We start from the raw sequence: 22136 nt of genomic DNA on the forward strand, positions 1-22136 counted from the left end.
GTTTTACCTTATATAACGAGTAATGCACAGCAAATCACATACACTAGAACAGAAATGAACAATGTAACTTGACAAGACAAAGAAATTGTGAAGGCACATGTCAATTAATGAAATCAAAGTCAACTGCTTAGTCTGCAGGAGTATTTTCTGTTTCTTTCATGAGATGAATGAGGTAGACTTGTTCAGCTGGTACATAGTGAAAGCACTGAGAGTCTCAATGTCACCTGACGACTTTGTTCTCCCTCATTAGTACGAAACTCAGGTGTGTGGCTCAGATGTCTCACGAACAAGTCATCAAGCTAATTGATGGCACACACCCACTTCTAAGGTCATTCACATGATCAAAGCAGCAAAAATAAAAAAAATCACGGACATACCAGCTACATAATAGTGCATGATTGAAGACAACATTCCTCTGCTACTCATTATACTGTATAAAGCAAGATATTTTCGTGGCATGAAATTTTTGCGAATTGCCACTGATGTTCAGTGCATACAACTACATTGTACAGTGTAGACAAGAACTTTTACGTGCATTTTAATTTTGCAAATCTTGGCTCTTGAGAATTTCATGAAAATTCTGGTTTTACAGAACACTGCTAACTCCTAATGGGTGTCATTCTCACAAGCTATAATGGACAAGTTTGCAACTTAGCATAGTACCAAGAAAAGGTCAAAAGGTCAAAAAGGCAACATTTTCCCTAACATATTTGTACATCATGTTACACCAGATGTGTCTGGAAATCCACTTCCAAGTGATTCTCCTCACTTGAAGAGATGGTATGTACAGTCATGTAGACATGAAAGTATTCGGAAATATGACCCACAGTCATCCATGTTTCGATTCTTCACATATTTTCAGGGTCGGTAGGAACATGTTCACTTGGATTTGGCTCATTTCACAAGGGAATGAAGGAAGAAATTTTGAATCCATCATTGTCATCAATAAACACATAGAGGACATAAGGCTCACAAAAGATTGATGTCAATCCTTCCTGTATATATTTCATAGGTGTCCACAGTCAACCATTGCCACAATGAAATACAATTTATTGTGAAATATTCAAATCTAACAGAGACACAAGATACTGAATCCTGGATAAATGTTCTTGTATTTGGAATTACACAGAAGGCGAAAACCCATGTGTCAGTGAGTGCCGATAGGCCATTTTTTTTCCTCAACAAAAAAAGAAAAAGAAAAAAGAATATACAATTGTACGATTGCAATTGTCGTTTTTTTTTTTCCAAATGAAGCAGGCAATATCCATTACATAAAATCTATGTACAAACATGTATGTGGCACACGACACGCTATTACAAACACATTTCCTATCTTTAGTTCAAATACAAAGCTGACAATGTATATAGCCAGACAGGAAAAAACAAAATCAAAAACACACTCATTACACTATTGACACACTAATCCAAATACACAGGCTCTGCTAATGACACTCTATGCAAATTACATACCAGCAAGTACAGTGTGGACAAACATCTGTTTACACATCTGCTAGACCATGCCTGCCAGTGTTGTTTATTTCCAGGCATGCCAAATATACAATGAGAGGATCAAGTTCACATAGTACATGTACGTTGTAGTAGTGGACATGCTTCAGCACTCAGATTGCTGTACATAGACACACACAATACACAGCATACACACCCACACACACACACAAACACTGTACACACACACTGCCATCTCCCAGAGCTGAGTCACACAAAGTACATACTGTAGTATTACATGTAGATGCCTATTTACTAACATAGCATTTGCGCACAGAAAAATTCAGTCCAAACTCGAGATGGGTTACTTGTTCTTTAGGAAGAGCAATAAACTTAGCCTTGATAAAAATCCCCACAATGGAATGCAATCTAGGATGTGGTCGCAGAGTGTAATTTCGTGGTCCATTTGATTTGTATATTCCTATCATTACTCCTAACCAAATATATGCTAACTTTTATTTTTTGTTTCTTGTTCATGTAGTCATACAGATCGGACCAAATGAGTAGTAAAAAATTGAGAAATATTTGTTATTGATGACTTAAGATTCTCTTGCTAAGTAGTTTATTGTGAATTTGTCTTGGTCACTGCACTGTAATTGCAACACTTTTGAGATTATGAGACTCCTGAATCAAGATCAAACTCTGTTGACTACCAGATTGAAATGAGCGTGAAAGAAAGGATAGAAGACTACAAAGATCTAAATTGATGACTGGATAATTAGCAATGCGGCTAAACAATCCTGAACATCTGATTATCACTCATGTATGCCACAAGCATCCCACTGACATCTCCATGCTGTGATACCGTCAGCAGTGACATGCCGGCTAGTCTCATACAACTGGCAATTCAGCCTCTAACAAAAGCCCTTGAAAGTAGATCAGTCAGCAACACTACAGTATCTCTACGCAATAAACTCTATGTCACAGTGATCCCCCAACTACTGTTCACTACTGGATATGTGATTTAACGAGAAAGAGAGAATGTGTTTCAGATGGGATGATAAGTTTAAAATAATTACCACACTTATACAAAATGTCCCCATAATATGATTGTCCATTTCTAACTGTATGATTCTATGACGATGGCATGTACATGCAAGCCAATAATAATGACAGTGCACATCACGGTAAGATGTGACAGAGCTGAGGTAAATAGTTAAAGGTCTTGATATGAAGACCAAGTGATGGGTGGAATCTGACCCATGAAGACTGGAAGAGGAGAGGAGGTTTGGAGTCAGCTGTGCTCATCGTGACATCAGCATGGAGAGTCGTCCACAAGGAGGGGCTCTCATCAGATTTGGTCTAGAGCATGTCCAGGGCAGATCAGGTTGTCTTATCTCATCGCTCTCACCAATCTACACAATATTCTCACTTTGGCGGGCTATGTAACTCAATTAATCTAGATGTGCTATGAGTATTTCTGCTATCAATCATCACTTACACCATTTGTTGATATCAACTGCCAATGGAAATAACTACATGTATCAGCATCATCATTATCACTGTTATCACCCTACCATCACTAACATGCTTAAACCGTCAAATTGAGATATGTGGGACTGCACAAATTTTCTCATTACAACAAAGTCTCGTTAAATCTAATGCCAACAGGCTGCTACATAGCTATATACATATGTGGGACTATAAATGGTCCACTACACAGTACTGTAAAAGTGGAAATTTTCGTGCATTTCGCGCAACCAGAAACTAGCACGAAAATAAAAGCACGCGAATATTTTTGCTTGCCATTTGTTCCTGTGCGTGATGTCTTGATTCCGCGAAATTAAATACACGGGAAACTATTCTGACCCAGCAAAGTGCGAAAATGTCCACTTTTACAGTAATCCATACTTGCAGGTGACAAAGTAATTCTATTAGCATGGATGCATGTGTCAAATACAGAATATTTTGAAAAGTTAACATGTGCATTCAATTTATGAACTCACATTAAAACCATCCAACTATCTAATGTAAAATAAATATTTGTACATGGACTAAAATTACCACAAAATAGGTGTACTGCAAAAGTTGATATTTTCGCACAAGTAATCTTATGCACTCTGCAGAGTACGATGAATTTTGCATGATTTTAATTCTGGAGAATCGAGACATTACATAGTGATGCATATATAATACAGACTGTAAAAAGCAGAAATATTCTCATGCCTTTTTTTTTCAGGCTAATGCGTAAATTTACACACTGCAAAAATGTCCACTTTTACAGTACGATTTCACATGTATAAAAGTATTGGCATGCGGTCGTTATTGGAAGTCTGTTCTTGTATGCGATCTGTCATGTGCATTTATGCAGACGAAATTCAAATAACCTATGGACTAACTGTTAACTGTCTTTGTGAATTCTAGAAAAATAAGTTTAGTTGTAGGTCTGTGAGTATAAAGACATTGTATAGAGAGAGAAGGAGATACATGTACATGTACTTGAAGATAGAGAAAGGTGGAGGGGATGGGCAAAGAGAATGTTATCTTCTTACAATGACAAGCTTTGTATGGATTCCTACAATCCATACCAGAGAGAAAGCGTTCATCAATCATCGCCATAGAATATCAGTCATGTCCTCTCCTACAATCATGTGTATATATTGGCAAATACTGTAAAACCAGTAATGTTCGTGTGCATGAAACTTCTCAGATTTCACAAGGAGCCAAGATTCGCGAAAGAAAATGTGCACAATGCACTTTATGTCAGAGGCAATTCGCAAAAAATGTCATGCTGCGAAAAAGGCTGTTAGCTCCAATTTGCGAAAGTTTCATGCCATGGACGCATCTGGTGCTACAGTAGTACACTGTTTACTGCATGCTACAGACCCAAGAAAAGGATCTGTGCCTGGTTGTGAATCCGTGCGTTTTGTTAAGATGATCATATTCCCCCAGTTTTTAAATCCGTTCTAATGAACAAAGCAAGTACCTGACTGTTTCAATGGACAATTCCTTTCGCAGTAATGAAATCTGGGTAGGTCCTACATGAGATTCCAAAATTAACTCACTATACTGAATGAGTTGGGCCACAGACACATTTGTTAAAAATCTCAGACTTGGAAAATCTCCTTGCAATGATGAAATCTCATTGTCTGTTGTACCATTAATCATTACCATTACTCATCATTTTTCCATTGCTGCTACTACAATCATCTCTATTTCCATCAATTGTATGATATTGATTATTGTCATTCTCATCATGACTGTTTACATTCAATCAGCAAAGGAAATATCAATGTACTCCACACTGCTTTTGTTTTGGATTCAGGAGGGCACTCAAGGTTAGTATCATTCAACAGCGTCATCACTACAGAAGGCAAGCATTAATACGTCATACAGTATATTCAATTTAAAATACCTGCATGAATTGTTAATTTCACTTCTAACAATTTTTGGACTCAGAAAACAAAACAAATTGGATTTAAAGGGGAATAACATCACAATGCTAAGAACAAAATGAAGCCTTCATCTCCCTGTAGTGGAAAGATTTTTGAGGCACCACCATGTGATAGTCCCAAGAAGGATTGTTTTGATTCTTTCTGGGTACAGTGTAGCTCTAACAAGAACTGAATTAAAACAAAAGTCCTAGGATCTGGGTAGCTGATCAGGAGATTGATGTTCCGAGCAGATTAAGGCTGTTGCGACAAAAATAGGTCTGACCAAGTTACTCTAAAGCTCTGAATAGCTAATTTTAATGAGTGATACTAAAATCTTCAGTTTATGTAAATGCTGTGTGATATAATGGCTGCATTTATTATTCATGGCTAGTGACCTCATCTTGCAAATTCATAAAAAGGAGAATCAGTCTCAATGAACAGCCCCTTCTTGATGCAGAGTGAACAAAATCTGAAACCCATAATCCCTTTTATTGGTGTCTATTATTGACTTGAGGAAACAGTAAACTTTAGCCTTCCCATAAAACTGGCAGCAGTGTATTTTGTTGCATTTTTTCTTCTTCAAAGTGGCCTATAATTTATGCACAGCTCAGTCGACAACATAGCATTTTAATTTTTGTTTCTGTTCCATGTACAAATCAGAGATACTGTAAAAGTGGTTTCTTTCGCGGTGGTTTTATTTTCGCGCTTTGAGGTTGAACCGCGAATTTAACATCGCGCGAAAATGTTTTGAACTCGCCGCTTGTTACAACCCTATTGCGCACATGCACACATGAAGATTCCGTGCATTGAGTGTATTGATGGTCAACATACACACATCGATACCGCGCAATGTAGGTACAGCTGTACAAGCATGTTATAAAGCACTCAAGAGACGGAATTTCTGGTAAGCCTGCATTCAATTTTGATTTCTATTTAATAACTTAAAGAATAATAGGATCATATTTTGCATTTTCATGTGCAAAATAAAACAGTTTTTGCCCACTGTGAATTCACAGATTTTACCAACCGTGAGTTTAAACACACGCAAAAAAGTCGGCACTGATGGAAACCGCGAAAGTTTCTGTACGCGAAAGAAACCACTTTTACAGTAGGTAGTCGTTAAATTGTGATTTCACTGGACAAACTGAAGTAGTAAGAAAGACAGGGCAATTCCTTTGCCACAGCTTTATCTGCACATACTGGTTGAAGCGTCATTGAGTGTATATAAGTGTAATAACTTCCACAAGGTATTTACTTTAACTAGAAAGGCTGCCTCGAGGTGTTTGTGTCTTTATGGGCCACTGGTCTGCTTGAATGAAATGCTACGCTACTACATGTAGCAGTAGCATGCCTGCCCTATTGACAATAATGGTCATTCTTTGGGTAGCAGCACAGGTGCCATGAGGCACGTTTTCATTCAGTCACTGTAGGCAAAAGTAAAATATAGTACCAGCACAAACCATGTGCCCCTCACACAGTCTCGCATGGGATTAAACACCTACATACACTGTAGAGTATTGTAGCACTGATGCATTTGAGTCTCTGTCACACTTAAATCTGCTCCAGTCTGTACCAAAGGCACAAATAGGGGATGTCATAGCAGTCACGTCTCATTTTGACGAGAAGATTCTCATAGTCCCATTGTGTAAAGTCAAAATGGAATGCTAAACTGTAAGTTTACTGGCTTCTACAATATGAACTCTGGGTACAGTACACTGTACAAACTAAGCACCATAGATGCACATTAGGGCCCCAATACAAGCTTCCTCATCTGTGTGTCCAATGGTGGTAATACAAATTGTATACCACAGGGTTTCCATGTTCATGGATTGCCATACAAATGTATGAGACTACATGTACGCATATATCAATTATACATTCAAATTTCTCTTTCATCATTATGACGGTAAAAAATAAAGTACAGTTGTATACAAAAGATAAAAGAAGATAGAGTGTGCTGAACTGAATTCATGCATTTTAGATGCATTATTCCTAGGACAGCATACAACAATGTACATGTACATGTATGTCTACCACAAAATAAGTTCATCAAGTATGTCACTGAGAAATATAGTACATTTACAGTAGCTGCTTGAAATTGTACACTGGTGTGCACTGTGATATGAAAAATATGTAATGAGGGGAGTTTGCAGGGTTGCAATATATGCAATTTTCATTGTAAGGCACTATCTCAGTGGTTCAAAAAACGGGCATGCAATTTGTGGGGATTCAGAACATCTTGCACACTGCATTACATTTACAGTGGCATGGACAGCATGTGCTGCAACTGTACACTGAATAAGTAGCCATAAACTACAGTACTGTACATCGCTTTCTGATTGATACACTAAACATGTAGATGCTATTGATGTTTGAAGGTCTTTACAGGATTACATAGTATAACTTGTGAGCATACTAATGGGAAACATGGTACAGGACATACTGTATGTTGAAAGCAGTGAGTTATATTGAAATGCTGATTTTGAATGATAAAATATAGAGTTAAATTTTTACTGTCCTTCTGTCAGTATCTATCAGGATAAAATATTTGTTAACCTCATCCCCCTTTAATTCTTTTCTCCACTGAGCAACATGCACTGACTACGAGAGTTTCTTGTTAGTATCAGTTTCACTGTATTAAGTTTTCCTTACACTATATCACATGAAAAAGTCTTTGTACACTCTCACTATTTTTGGGGTGGGGTGTTCCTGAGTCACAAAACTGAAGGATATCGTTCTTTAATCATTGTTCTCCTCCCCAACAACAAACAAAATAAACATGAACAAATAATATTCTAAACAAGTACTCATTTTCTGAATATCTTGATATTATATGTCTCCTCATATCACTACTGTATGTGTGTGTGTGTATACACTGCCTATAATTTTTACTACATATTTACCAATCTTACTGTATTTGGTTGTATCCAAAAAATGACTAATATGCTAAAATTTGAACTTTCAAAAAAAAAAAAAAAATCAAGGACAAGGTACCAGTACATAAATCTGTAATAACAGAGTAGGGTTGTCCAAACAAAAAATGAAATTTCAAGCTATAAAGTTTGTCATGACATATAACATGAGGAATTCTGGCTCTGATCAAACTATCATTTACCCTGATGTTTATCTTTTCCAGCTCCTAAAACACATAAAACAGCAGATGATCCTTGTTTAAATGGGCAATAAAGTATTGCCTTTGGATGGCACTCAATTTTAGGAGTTTATAGGAATTGCAATTGCCTGATAAGCCACAGGACCTGATGGAATATTTTAATCATCAAGATATACATTTTAAATTGGGCTATGCCTACTACTCTGACAAAATATTCAAGAGGTCACGACAGATTGAGTACGGTATATCATTGTAGGTTGCGTATCTTCAAAGAGAGAATACATTTCCTCTGCTTTGTTGTCTTACACAATCTGCTACTTTTCAGATTCTCATGATTCATCCATATCAATTATCAATGAAAGCTGACAGCAGTGCAGTCCCCTAAAACTTTATATTGATGAATGGCCATGCACATGGTCCCCAATTGACTCTGGCTGAAGTTCTGCCTCGAATGCATCTTTGCCCATGTATCAACATTATGACAAACAGGAACTCAGTCTGTCTCAGAGAGTGAATAGTTTCAATTCAGACTCACAATGTTGATGGCAATAGTTAAATATCACATGAGGTGGGGACGATTTGTTGGACTGTTTTTTAATCACACAGTCCTTTACACACGCATTCCACTGCATTTCATTGGAAGTTTGAATAGCACAAATCAATTATTTATAACATGGCACATTAATTGCCATGCTCTAAGCTTTTATAAGCAATTGTCCTTTAGCTAGAGCGACGAATGTGCTAGAGGCCTCAAACTGGAGTCAATGGAGCCTGCAGCCTGCTGAATGAATTAAACTCAACTTACATTAGATTTCTCTACTTACACTAACTGGAAACTGTGCTGCCTGAATTGGCTGCATTCATTAATTGTTAAAAGTTTCAAGATTTCAATTATAAGAATTTTAAATCAATGACTGTTTCATACTTTTGTTAAGACCATGTGTGTGTGTGTGTGTGTGTGTGTGTGTGTGTATGATGATGCCATTTCAAATCAATGTTAATGAAAAAACTAGAAATGTCGCTAAGGCGACTGCTATGCCTCCGCCATAATGCATGATTCTCCTAATAGGTCTATAGTACATGTGGACAATGTATAATTACATTTTCACAATATTGGCAAAATATTGAAATTACATGTTTATCACAAATGTGTTGGATATTCACCTTCCTAGACCTAGGTTTAATTGGATGAATAGGAGAGCATGTATTGGGGGATTTCAGGACTTTAACTTGACTTTGACCCATTCATACGTTTATGCATTGAGTAATTTTGAAGGTATGGAGAAAAAGTGCAATTTCTGTATTGAATAGTAAATTGGTACCATTTTCATCTGGCCTTGACCCTAAAATTCATAAGATAATCACTGTCAGGCAGAACATGCATAAATATGTAGTAAGTTTCAAGATAACTTGAGCCACTTCTGAGATATGGAGGAAAAAGTTAGTTCAGCACTTTCCCTTGATCTTTGACCTTTGAGGCAAACCCCCACCCCCCCCCCCAAAAAAAAAGAGAAAAAGATAATTTCCAGATAATCTAGGTTATACATGCATACACCAAGTGTAAAAAAAAAAAAAATTGCTGGCATTACATAAATACATGTATGAGGGAAATAGTAAAAATTTGAAGCGTTGCACTTGACCTTTGACCCCTGACCTTTGACCCTATGAACCCTAGATTCTCTAGATAATAACTGCCAGTCAGTACATGTATATATACTATGTTCCATGAAGATACCTTGAACAATTTCCAAGGTACGGAGAAAAAAGCGAAGTTTTAATATTTTAACTTGACCTTTTGACCTTTGACCTTTGAATTCATGACCCAAAACTTTCACCAGAGAATCTTAATTGGGTAATACATGTATACACTAGGTTTCAAGAAAATATCTTCAGGCATTGCATAGATATGGAGGATATAGTGAAATTTTACGTATTTGACCTTGACCTTTTGACCTTTGGCCTTGACCATGTGCACCCAAAAGTCGATAGGCACAACTTCACCCCCTAATACACACACATGCCAAGTTTCATTAGGATACCTTAAAAGGTTTTGATAGTTACCCTGTCCACAAAATTTATTACGGACGGACGGAAGGACGGACGGACGGAAGGACGGACGGACGAACGGAAGGACGGACGGACGGACGGACGGACAACCCGAAAACATAATGCCTCCGGCACCACTTCGTGGCGGAGGCATAAAAAGTTTTGTATCAAATCTATTAAATTAAATTTGTGTTATTTGAACAGAATTTGAATGATGCAAATTTTGTAATGAATGCCACCTTGGCGGTAATACATGTACATATATTCCCATTTCACCACCCAGGTAATAATGTATCCTTTTGAAGAAAAAGGGCCTAAAACGTGATGACTACAATGTAGTTATAGTGAGAGGATCCATACAATGCTTACATGACAAGCAAATTCCTCCAAGCAGCCTCCATGAACCTGCCTGTTCGAAACCAGTTAACAGTATTTGACCAGTGTCATGCAAGACCATTCAGATTGATAGATTACTGTAAGCATTTATTTTGGTATGGTGCTATGACATCAAAAGACACTTACATTTTGGTACCTTAATTCAAACTTTATACACTAAGAAAAACTAGAAATGTCGCTATGGCGACTGGTATGCCTCCGCCATAATGCATGGTTCTCTGAATAGGTCTATAGCACAATGTCTTGACAATGTGTGATGACAGTTTCACATAACTGGCAAAATATTAAAATGACAGGTTTGTCACAAATGCATTGAATGTTCGCTTTCCTTGCACTAGGTTTATTTGGATGAATGGCTATAATGTCTAAGAGTGCAGGTATTTGGGGATTTGAGGATTTGTACCCAACTTTTGACCCTTTTATAAGTTTAAAGAAAAAGTAAAATTTAGCACTTTCACTTGACCTTTGATCTTTTGGCAAGAAACTTCCAAGACAATCTGTATTGGGTAATACATGCATACACTTAAGTTTCAGGAATTAATCCTGAAGGCATTACATAGATAAGAGGGAAATAATGGCATTTTGATGAGTTGACCTTGATCTTTGACCCCTGAACTTTGACCTATGACCCCTTAATTCCCTGATCATTCGATCGGGAAACATTGTTCAACAGTGCCTTTAAGAGACATACATCGGAGAGAAAGACAGGAATCTCTTCTCTTAGCATTTATCATCCCCCCTCTGACAGCTGATCAGAGGTCTACTAAAGTGGTGGATATGAACAAGGGCAACAAAACCATCATGGCTACACAGTATGACATCATGCTCATAATCGAAATAAATGAGCTCATTTATAATCAGTTGTATCAACACATCACAGGACACAATTTTCCACTGTTCAAGATTCCAGGACTGTAATGGTCTGTTTTTGTCTCACATGTTCATATACACAGAGCAAGAGGCCATAATTACATCATACTTGAAGGGCAATAGGTAATACTTAGAGGCAAACTAAAATAAAAACACAAAGAGATCTCACAACTGTATCAACAAGTACTAAAGCCAAATGTTCTTTGATTATCATCAAAATGTATCATATACATATTGTATGACCTTAACACATACCTGTACAATGTATTTTGTTGATTATAAATTTGTTTGTCACAGTTTACATGTAATCAACAACCTTCACAAAATCACAAATTGTGATATGACACATTAAAAGGGTGTGTACAGTTCTGGTCGAGGTGAGGATTTAGCTTTTTACGTTTTGCGAGATATTCAGAAACCACTCAATGAGATGTCAAAGAGCATGCGATTCTAAGGGGTATCAAAAGTTTATTTGATGAAAATCGGTTTTGAAATGGCTGAGATATCCAAAAACAAGGTGAAACAAAGAGATCCTAATAAAGTTGTGGCATGTTGCCTTTTATTATTATCACTTTTTGGGATATCTCAGCCATTTGAAAACCAATTTTCATCAAATAAACGTTGAATCCTTCTTAAAATTACATGCTCTTTCATATTTCATAAGAGGTTTCTGATTATCTCACTTAAAAATGTTCAAAACATGAATCCCCATCTCACCCAGTACTGTACAGTCCCTTTAAGTTTGTATGTTTTAACAATAGTATCTGATTAAGTATGTGTAAACTGTAAAACAAATCTTATGAATCTGTACAGCCCTGCCCACACTTGTGACACATGAAGCAAGAATGATTCGTGACTTCAATTATTCAATGGTATTAGTGAAAAATTTTCAAAAGCCTCCACATTATCAACATGACCATCACCATTCTCACTCCAAAACAATCATCATTATTCTTAGCACGCCTCACCCTGCACAGTTCATGCTCAGTTTCTATAATGATCATTAAAACATCTTCATTGCCATGACTGCACGATGACAATCAAATGAAGACGGTTTGGTTCATTCGCAAACCCGATGAAAACAAACACACAAACACAATTCTCATCTCGTACACAAACTGGTGACATTTGCTCAGTGCCACTTCCACACCATGTGGTACTCACTGCCTGAGAAGCTGTCTACTTTGCCTGAAGTTGATTGAATTTGGTGATAGCGCTGATTCTTCCTGGCCACCTTCCTCTGTTAAATCAGAACCAGAGGAGATGTTACTCACAAAAGACCTGTTCAACACAATATACTGCACTGCACATAATGATACAGACTAAAATGCACGAGTAATGGTAGAAAAAAGCCTCTTTTCCCTGCCACATAAATTCCATACAGAATTAAGCATGGCATATAAAGATGGCCTCATAGTGCATTTGTGATGTCCCCTGCAAACTACTGTATAATAATGCAGGCTTATATGGTATGGGCGAATATCGTGGCACAGAATTGTGAAACTTGCACTGCGTATGTCTGTGAGAAACATAAACACTTGTCAGGAAGGAATGTCAGAATGATGTTATAAAGTCAACACAACCCTCATTGGACATTATGGTTAAATGTGTTCTGACATACACACAATATACAGTACATATATCTCTAAATTTGGGTGTAATTTTATTCCTTGTTCCTTTTATGGTTGTTTCTTTTTAGTACTGACAAAAATCTCTGTGACACGACAGACTGGGCCATGGAACTTACCGCCATCAAAGGTGGGTGCCTTCAAATCATCCTTGTCTGATCCAGACTTTAATTTTTGGTACTTCATTCTGAAAGCAAAAAACAAAACCAAATAAATCATGGATTAATCTCTTCCAACTTCAAAAGGGTCTGTGCCTTTACACAGAGACTGAAGTTTCAACATACTAGGTAAATCATATCATGAATGAGATGTCCACTACGAGTAAACCTACAAATAAGTTTCGAAAGCAAGATACAATTTCAGACAATTAAAAGACACACCAAAGTGCTGCATCGATACACAGGACAGTGAAAGAAAGCTGGCATTTAAAGAGTACTGTAAGTTTCACATGCACATTGCACGGCTACAACAATGGGTCTCGTAAACACTGAATGAAAGTCATCACAAAACATAATCGGCAATATGTATTATTATCTGAAATTTTAATGTCTACATTAAATTTAGCAAAAAAAAAACCAAACAAAACACACAAAACATCACATTGATACACTATTTTATAAATGTTGTTGATACAGGCAGTATTATCTCACCTTTCTTGTTTCAGTGCAAATTCAAGCATTTTTATCCTCCGTACTAAGTCATGCTTGAGATTTTCTTGCCCTTTCCGTTCACCTTGGAGGAAAGCAATGCGTGCCTGTAAGCAGGAGAAACAGGAGAAATTTAGAAAGAGAGGTCTTACACATGTACATACTGTAGGACAGTAATGATGCTTATTTTATGCATTTTCCAATGCTTCTTTCTTTAGATACGACATATTCAATTCCTTGCAAGACATGACAGATGCTGACTTACGCATGATAGACTTTCATGAAAATATGCATGAATGTCTATAGCGTATACTTGTCAAGGGATTTCTCAATATTACATACGCTGTACTCATGTATTGTATACATGTACCTCTACAATGTATCAAAATTCGTTGGGAATAAAATCACAGAAATATTAATCTGATGTTGTCACATAACTGAAAAGTATATTTACTAGACAAACTTTGATGTTACAGGATAAGACACCTACATTTTTGTACAAGTTGTACTACTGTAAACGTGGAAATTTTCGCGGTACATTAATTTTCGCGGATTTCGCGCTACGCTCGGCTAGCGCGAATTCAAAAACGCGCGAATATATCTTCACAATTTTTTACGCACATGTTGAACGGGATGAATTGTGTGCGCTTCATCGATGATACTGCTACGTAGTACAATGTACAGGCATGTTTACGCTACTAGTACTGTGCGAAGAGACGATACCCTAGATTGCTGTGTACTGTAGCATGCAGTGTGCACCGCACGCACCGATGCTACAGTCCCCCGTGACTACGGTACTACAGTCACAGCTGTACTACGTATTTGAGTGCTTGTACTCGCAGTCGAGCCGCTCGCTACGTCGCTTGTCGTACGCTGGCATAGCAAGCTATGTAGCAGAGGCTTTGGATGAAAGCAGTGAATGTGTACTACAGTAAAGTAACCTGCTGCGGAGCACGAATTTAAGAACCCGCGAATACGTTTTCGAGCCGCTTAGCGCGAAAAATTAATCGCGCGAAAATATTGACGTTTACAGTATGCTTTACCCAAGAACAGTGGGTCAAGTATGCAGTTGTGTACAATAGGATTGACTATGGCTGCATGATAGAGCCTAAAATATGCACTATTTGCACATAATAGACTCTATTCTGCTTGATTGGTCAAAAACAAGAAATCCCCAGCTACATGGACTTATTGCAAATGATGAAAGTGAACCATCATACCATCACAGCTTTACTTACTTAGAGTGTATTCATGCTACTTATAAACATTATACCCACTGCATTACACAAAGCTTTTCAATTAACTGCAGTACAATAACAAATTGTTTAAAGTATGAAGTGAGTAGCAAAGAATAGAAAACTGTGTCAAGCTATTCATCCTTGCTGAAAATTGCCTGTAGAATGTGACCTTGATAGTAAAAACATAACACCAAAATGATAGACAGGTACAAGCTGTATAAACGTTTGCATACCAGTGTGTCTCCAAGCAATAGGAAGTGGGGCTGTAAAGGGAAAGTGTTTCAGATCGCATATGTTCACTCCCTAAATTTTTAACTTCCTTCTTGGTATACTGATGAATATAGCCACTTAATGACATGGATAACTTGCCAAATGGTATCCTATTAATAAACTAAAATAAGCCCACAGGTGACACCCACACATGACATACACATGTAGTGTAGCCTACTTGTAATCATATTACAGCTCCAGCATATCAAAGGGTCCAAATGAGATAAACCCACTTACAGTAACATATCAATGGACAAATGTATGTGGATATGCATATCATTATAAAAAAAGAAAAAGAAAAAGAAAAAAAGAATGGCTTGAGTTGCATTGTTCACATTGAAATACTGATGCAGGTATAAGGGGTAAAAAGTAACATGTAAACAAACCAAATGTATAATTTACTATTTTGAAGATAGTACTGTCAACATTGACAAAGCATACAGACTGTCAGTATATGAAGAAATAAGAAACTCTTCATCCATTGCAAACATGAGAACATGATGTCCTTGTCTTGGTAACACGGCAACATCAAAGCCAAATTTTAGAAGATTGTACCTTGGGCTTTGCTACTACAACTGTATCTCTACTCTCCAGCAACAATATAGGAAAGACAAAGAACAACAACAACAAAATACAGCATGTCCACATGCATGGATTGGAGGGATGACTTCCTGGATGTCAGGACACAATGTATAATGAGCAGAAAAGTCACAATTTTCCACAGCTGTGGAAAGCTATGCCTCCTAAAGCTCAAGTTACGAACTTTGTGTGACCCTGCGCGAAGGCCATTTGACATTGATGTAAACAAATTTGGCAAATGGGCAAAAAAATGTGGAGATTGTGCCAAGGGAGTCTCTACCCCATGGTATTGCTGTTGTAAGATAGACCAGACCATGGAGAAAGCTTGTACTACCAAAATCCATGACCAGACAATGAAATGAAGACAAATATGTATCTGGTAGGCACGTACAACATAATACAACATACTGTGTTGTAAATCATGTTCCAAGCACTTTATACAAATTGTTGTACGTATACATGTAAGCATCACTCACTGGTGAACAAAGGCTATAGGCCTACGTGTACAAGCAAATCACCCATCAGTGTTCTACATGTACAAATGTGTATGTACCCCTTGTATGGGTAGGACATTCCAACAGCTTCTCTGACTTGGCTCATCCAATGTACCGATTACAAAGAGTGGAATATTTTGTGCTTTGACACAATGTACCAGACAAAGAGTTAACAGCTTTACAATGTAACTGACACAAAGAGAATTTCAGAGGCTGAGAGAGAGAGAGAGGGAGAAAAAATTCTTTAGCATTCTCTGTAGCAAGGCAGGCAGATTGCACTGTCAGTTTTTATTCAGCCAGATACAATTTACAAATTATGATATGATAACCAGGTCACAGTGTAACTATTATTCAGAAAAATGATACATCATGCTAAATGTGCCATGGTAATTGACCTAAATTCAAGGCCATGAGTACATCCAAAGGGTTTGACAGGTTTCGAATTCTACTAATGTCAGCACATGATGTGTATTGTGGGTTACAATCAATAGATCATCAGTGGTTCAGATGTACACTAAATGTGGCATTGATCATACAAGTGCAGAACATAATTTTTGGCTCTTTCTTCTTCTTCTTTTGTAATCCTGCCTATACAAATCTGTACTTGTGAAAATAACAACAGGTATCATTAACAAAAACCTTGAAACAAATATGACTTAATCATACAATTTGTACAAAAGAGTAGCAATACAGTATCTGTTTGTGGTACGCATGTACTTGATACATGTTGTATAGGATGCAGATGATCGATCATTTATAGATCAAGAAATATCAGTGCAGGGCTGCCAACTCTCACGCATTGAGCGTGAGACTCACGCAATTCAACCAATTTTGACTGTCTCACTCTGATAAACGAAATCTCACGCTAAACCCCCTAAATGGACTGTACATGACTACAAAAATAAATATATCTCTAAATTCTCTGATATTCCGAATATTTATATGCCCAAGCCCAAATGTCGAGATTTTCCAGCGCGGGTGTAAAGCTTAACCAATAATAATCGTTTTCGGTTCGCGCGCAAAGACGAGCTATTGGATTACGATTGGCTTCTACGTATACCACGTGAGCGTAGCTTGTAATTTTGGCAAATTACAGTACATGTATGGCTATGACGTGTGCTTTACATCGCTTTACATACACTGACTGTGTACGTAGTACGTACGTACATACGGCCGCACAGCAGGCCGCCAGGTGCTAGCCAGGAGGTCGCTCCGCTCCCTCGCAGTGTCTCACGCCAAACTCTCACTCAAGGTTGGCAGCCCTGTCAGTGTTCAGTAGTGCATTGAACGTCCCCTGTGACAACCCTCAAGATAACAGTGGCTGTGCAAGTATTATGCAATCATCATTGGTTGTGGCAAATTTCTCTCACTTGCAAGATTAGTACTATAGAATACACAAAGGATGTGTACATAAGTATGCATGTGCTCAGTGCATATTTGGGCAAAGACAACACTCATGAAAAGTTAATTTCATGCTATGTATTCTTTACAAACAGTTCACATTCATGATTTCTCAGTGAACATTTTATTACTTTACGTGTACTGCATGAGTTTGGTGACCAAACCATATTTATCAGAGGAGGTATACACAGTGTAGAAGGGACATTATGAAATTTAATACAATGTGTCAAATAGAAGCTACAAGCTACCACCTCCACTGTGAGTAGTTTCACACGTACAGTGATTTCAGTTAGAGTGACAAAGAATAGTTTCACACTTAATACAAGATCACTGTCCCCGGGCCTATGAGATTCCCATCTGGCATGAAAAAAAGTAAAAACATTTATACAGTATCAAACCTTTGAAAACTCTGAAAAAATATAGTGTACAACTGTACATGTACTGGTACACTTAAAGATGCTCCGCTGTGTAATACTCAAAAACAGTAATTTTCTTTGAGGGAATAATTACATACAAATTTGTATCATGTGCATAAAAGTTATGGTGTGTATCAAACAAATGTAATACACTGCATCACATGCTATTTTGTACTTATACAAATTTGAATTTTGAAGTGTGAATTCTCTTAGTTACACTATTACACTGTATTCCCTGAGGTGGTTAACATGCCTTGTTCATTGTTTTACACCTAGATTAGTTTTCATCAATAAAATCACACTAAGCATCTATCATTAAAGAATAAAACTGATCCTAACAGCACATACATTAAGATATTATGTTAGATATCAACATGTACAAGTGGAACAAATCTGTTGTATAATAGGTCATGAGGTGACGTACCAGTGAACTTTGACAGTTCTGTACATTGTAGTGTGTAAAGCCAATGGATACTGAAGAAAATATCTTGAATAAAATTCATCTAGAATACATTTGTAGATTAATCAGTTTACCATATTAATATAAAACGGTGATGGATCCCAATCAAATAATTGGATGAGAGCAATCACGTGACCAGTCTTTAATTTTGCCTTAACACGCCAAGAGGGCAATAGTTTTTCCCAATGACTGGTACTAACGACTGCTCAGAGATACAGTACGCGCATGACCGTGGCTTGCCAGCTGTACAATGAAATCACAATTGCATACTTTAGCAGTGTGCACTCTGTCAGTAACAAGCGCACACTCAGTCAGTTACAAACGCGCACTCGGTCACCTATCTTGTACAACTGTAAATACTGCAAACACGTTTAGGCCCTAAGTGTTTAGTCCAAGTGTGTTTTGAGCATTTGCTTTGGACATCTTGGCTGTTTCAAAAGCAAGTTCTATTTGTAGCTGACTGGTATTTACCCATAAAATAAGGTAAGTGAAAAATAGTTTTCACTATAAATAATGCACAGTGTACACTGTACAAGCTTACATGCAGATGGTATTGTTTTGACAGTATTATTAAGATTTGCAGATTTTCACGAAATCACATTTTAATACCAGCACTTCCCTTGTGATGAGAAATTTTTCAGACACTGGGGCGGAAAGTGCCATGGCAGCAAGGAGATAGAAGAACAAATTAAAGGGAACACAAACCCAAAGAGCAATGTGGATTGAGTAAAAGCAGTAACATTAGTAGAACACATCAGTGAAAGTTTGAGGAAAATCGGACAATCGATGCAAAAGTTATGAATTTTTAAAGTTTTGGTGTTGGAACCGCTGGATGAGGAGACTACTAGAGGTTATGACGTATGAGAGGACCACAATATAAAGAAAATATAAAAGGAATTCCACAAAAATTCACTTTTCTAGCAAAATGAAAGAGTTCTTGACTAACCGCTTTCAGAAAGCAGGGGGAATAAGTGCTACCCCTAACATATGTCAGTATCAAGTTGATGGAATGTGTAATTTTCATGAAAAATGAATTTTCATGGAATTCCCTTTTTATTTTCTTTATATTGTAGTCCACTCATACGTCATAACCTCTAGTAGTCTCCTTACCCAGCAGTTGCAACACCAAAACTTTAAAAATTCATAACTTTTGCATCGATTGCCCGATTTTCCTCAAATTTTTACTGATGTGTTCTACTAATATTACTGCTTTCACTCAATCCACATTGCTCTTTGGGTTTGAGTGTTTAAAGCAATGACTGCATCATGCAAAAGAAGTACAAGAAGCAAAAGAAGTTTTGTTAAAGTTTGTACAATTGTATAATCTATGTACAGCTGTTCCTTGTCTTTTTACCATCTTTTTATGCACATATTTCTTGTACTTTGTGAAATCATTTGTAATTCAGCCTTTAATAGGCTGATTAATGAATGATTCTTTTGGATGAAATAAAGATACCATTAATCAATCAATCAATAACATCTGGGCAGTTTGAATAATACATGCACCTTTCCTGTGTATGGAACATTTAAAATGAAATTCAAGAATGAATGATGGTGCCGATACCACCGATGACCTACTCGCCAGGACAACATTCTTGACTCTTATCAATGACTGCATACACATGTATGTAGACAAAATGTGTGTGATAATCTGATGATCATGGTCAACAACCTCACAATGTATAATCTTCCACAGACAAAAATGCGTAGGCCTACTGCTTACGCTAGCAACATAATGAAGTGTATACAAACTTGTACAACTATTTTGTACTTTGTAATTTTGTTCACATCTCTTTGAAGCAATCAATGATGATATAGCCTTCTACTAAAAAGGTAGATATCTCTGCTGCAATCGTACCTTGCAGCAACATCAAAATTGCCATTCAATCAGAACGGTGAAGAGTTCTTTACGGAATAGAATTTAGAGTGATTTGGACAGTAAACACAGCTGCAATGCTGCATGTTGTGTGAAATGAAAAAGAAAAAAAAAAATGTGCACTGCATGCTACACGTACTGCCTGGAAAGACAACAAAAATTAAAAATCTACACATCATTTTCAATTTCTAATTTCAATTTTTAATGCAATTTCTAAAGGTACACTTTACTGGTACACATTGTCAAATTGCGAGTTGTTTCTGCAATACCAATGCCCAGCATCGACCTGGCATAGCAGGCACCCACATGACTGCCGAGTAAGCCTACTTCATCATGCACAGATCCAGATGCAGCAAAACATTTGGCGATTCATCCACACCCACTTCCCATTTCTAATCCTGTAATATACCATCTGATACTGTTCTTGAAACCATTACATAAGTAAAGAAATGGGGGAATGTTCTGATCACTCTTTAAAAGTGCCAATCATCTCAATGCCTAGTACATTTTAAGCCACCGTTTTGAGACAGTGTCGGTAACAATGTCCTGTCAACATCGGGATCGGATCGTGCATCCATACCAAATCATGCATTGGTATGCCTATCTACCGCATAGCGCCTTAGTATTGTGCGGGTGGCCTCACGATCAGCGGCCAAGCCTACCTGAAGTTCAGCTCGTTCCACTTCCCATTGAGCGCGTTCCATTTCAAAACGTGCCCATTCATGTTGTATAAAATGTAATATTCCCGGTATAGTATAGTTGGGTCTCTGATGATCATCTTGCTGTTTGTTACCGACAATATTTACAGAACCAGAAGTACCAGAATTCATCTGGTTGACGTGATTTTGCGACAGTCCTGACTCGCTATCCATTTTGTAGCTTTATCTTTCAACTACGTCGCCATTTTGGTACATGATTGGAGAAGTAGGGTGCGCGACTAGTCTCTTTCCAGAAAATGTGGAATGGTTTGATATTTACCAAAACACTTTTTGAAACGATTTAACCACAGAATAAGTGATCAAATTGCTTATTTCTTATTCAGTATGAGACAACAGGTAAAATATCACAATAACAATCTTTATCACTCGATGGTTCTCGAAGGCAAAATTCATAATTTGCTTCTTAGTTTCCCTAGATGATTGACGTCACTCTAAAATCCGATACCGATCACTCGATCCTCATTGATATCGCATCATGTCTTGTGTTCAGTCTGGAGGAGTTCTTCTGGGAAAGCCCTAGCTGGCTGAGCCAATATTAGATGACAAATCCCAGTATGAACAGAACTAAAGGAATTCGTGAATCGTGAATAGGCCTATGCCTTCGTGATTATTCTGCAAGGCATCCCAGTTCAATATGCTGTGATCTAGATTTGCACAGTACAAATATACACAATAGGCGTTTTCACATCAGCCCGATGTTCCGAAATAGCGCGCTATTTTCTGACTTGGGAAATTGGAAAATATCTCGAGCTTGGACTTTTATCGGGCTGATGTGAAAACGCCTATTAATCATTATGATTATAAATGTTTCCGAAACTTGGTAAACTGTTGGTCAATTGCTGTCTTTGTCCTGTGCTGTGGGTTGTATATGATCCGGGGGTATGACGATATACACAGGATCTTTGGGAGCATGGCTTCAGGGTAGGCCAAAATGCAGTTGAGATGGGGCTTCAGGTTTCCAACGGTTTTTATTCTTTATAGATAATGAGAAACACCTTATGAAGATTGAAAGAGCATATAATTCTAAGAGGAATTCAAAGTTTATTTGGTGATTTTTGTTGTTGTTGTTGAAAATATCCACAACAAAGCAATGGAGATACTAAA

At 37.4% G+C, this 22136-nt stretch overlaps 1 protein-coding gene across 1 annotated transcript in view; it reads right to left on the bottom strand.

Annotated features, from left to right (window-relative positions):
• The window catches only part of LOC139718060 (striatin-3-like), a 34884-nt gene extending 13699 nt beyond the window's left edge, over positions 1 to 21185 (bottom strand). Inside the window, exons 1-4 of the mRNA XM_071629553.1 lie at positions 20976 to 21185; positions 13583 to 13686; positions 13052 to 13119; positions 12469 to 12544 (exon numbers count right to left, since the gene is read on the bottom strand). Of these exons, the coding sequence (XP_071485654.1) occupies positions 12469 to 12544; positions 13052 to 13119; positions 13583 to 13686; positions 20976 to 21185 (458 nt within the window). The remainder of the gene's footprint in view (positions 1 to 12468; positions 12545 to 13051; positions 13120 to 13582; positions 13687 to 20975) is intronic.
• Between the last annotated feature and the right edge of the window lie 951 nt (positions 21186 to 22136).

This window comes from Diadema antillarum, unplaced genomic scaffold (genome assembly GCF_040938485.1).
Source record: "Diadema antillarum isolate AM-2024a unplaced genomic scaffold, OU_Dant_1.0 scf00000087, whole genome shotgun sequence".
Taxonomy (NCBI): Eukaryota; Metazoa; Echinodermata; class Echinoidea; order Diadematoida; family Diadematidae; genus Diadema; species Diadema antillarum.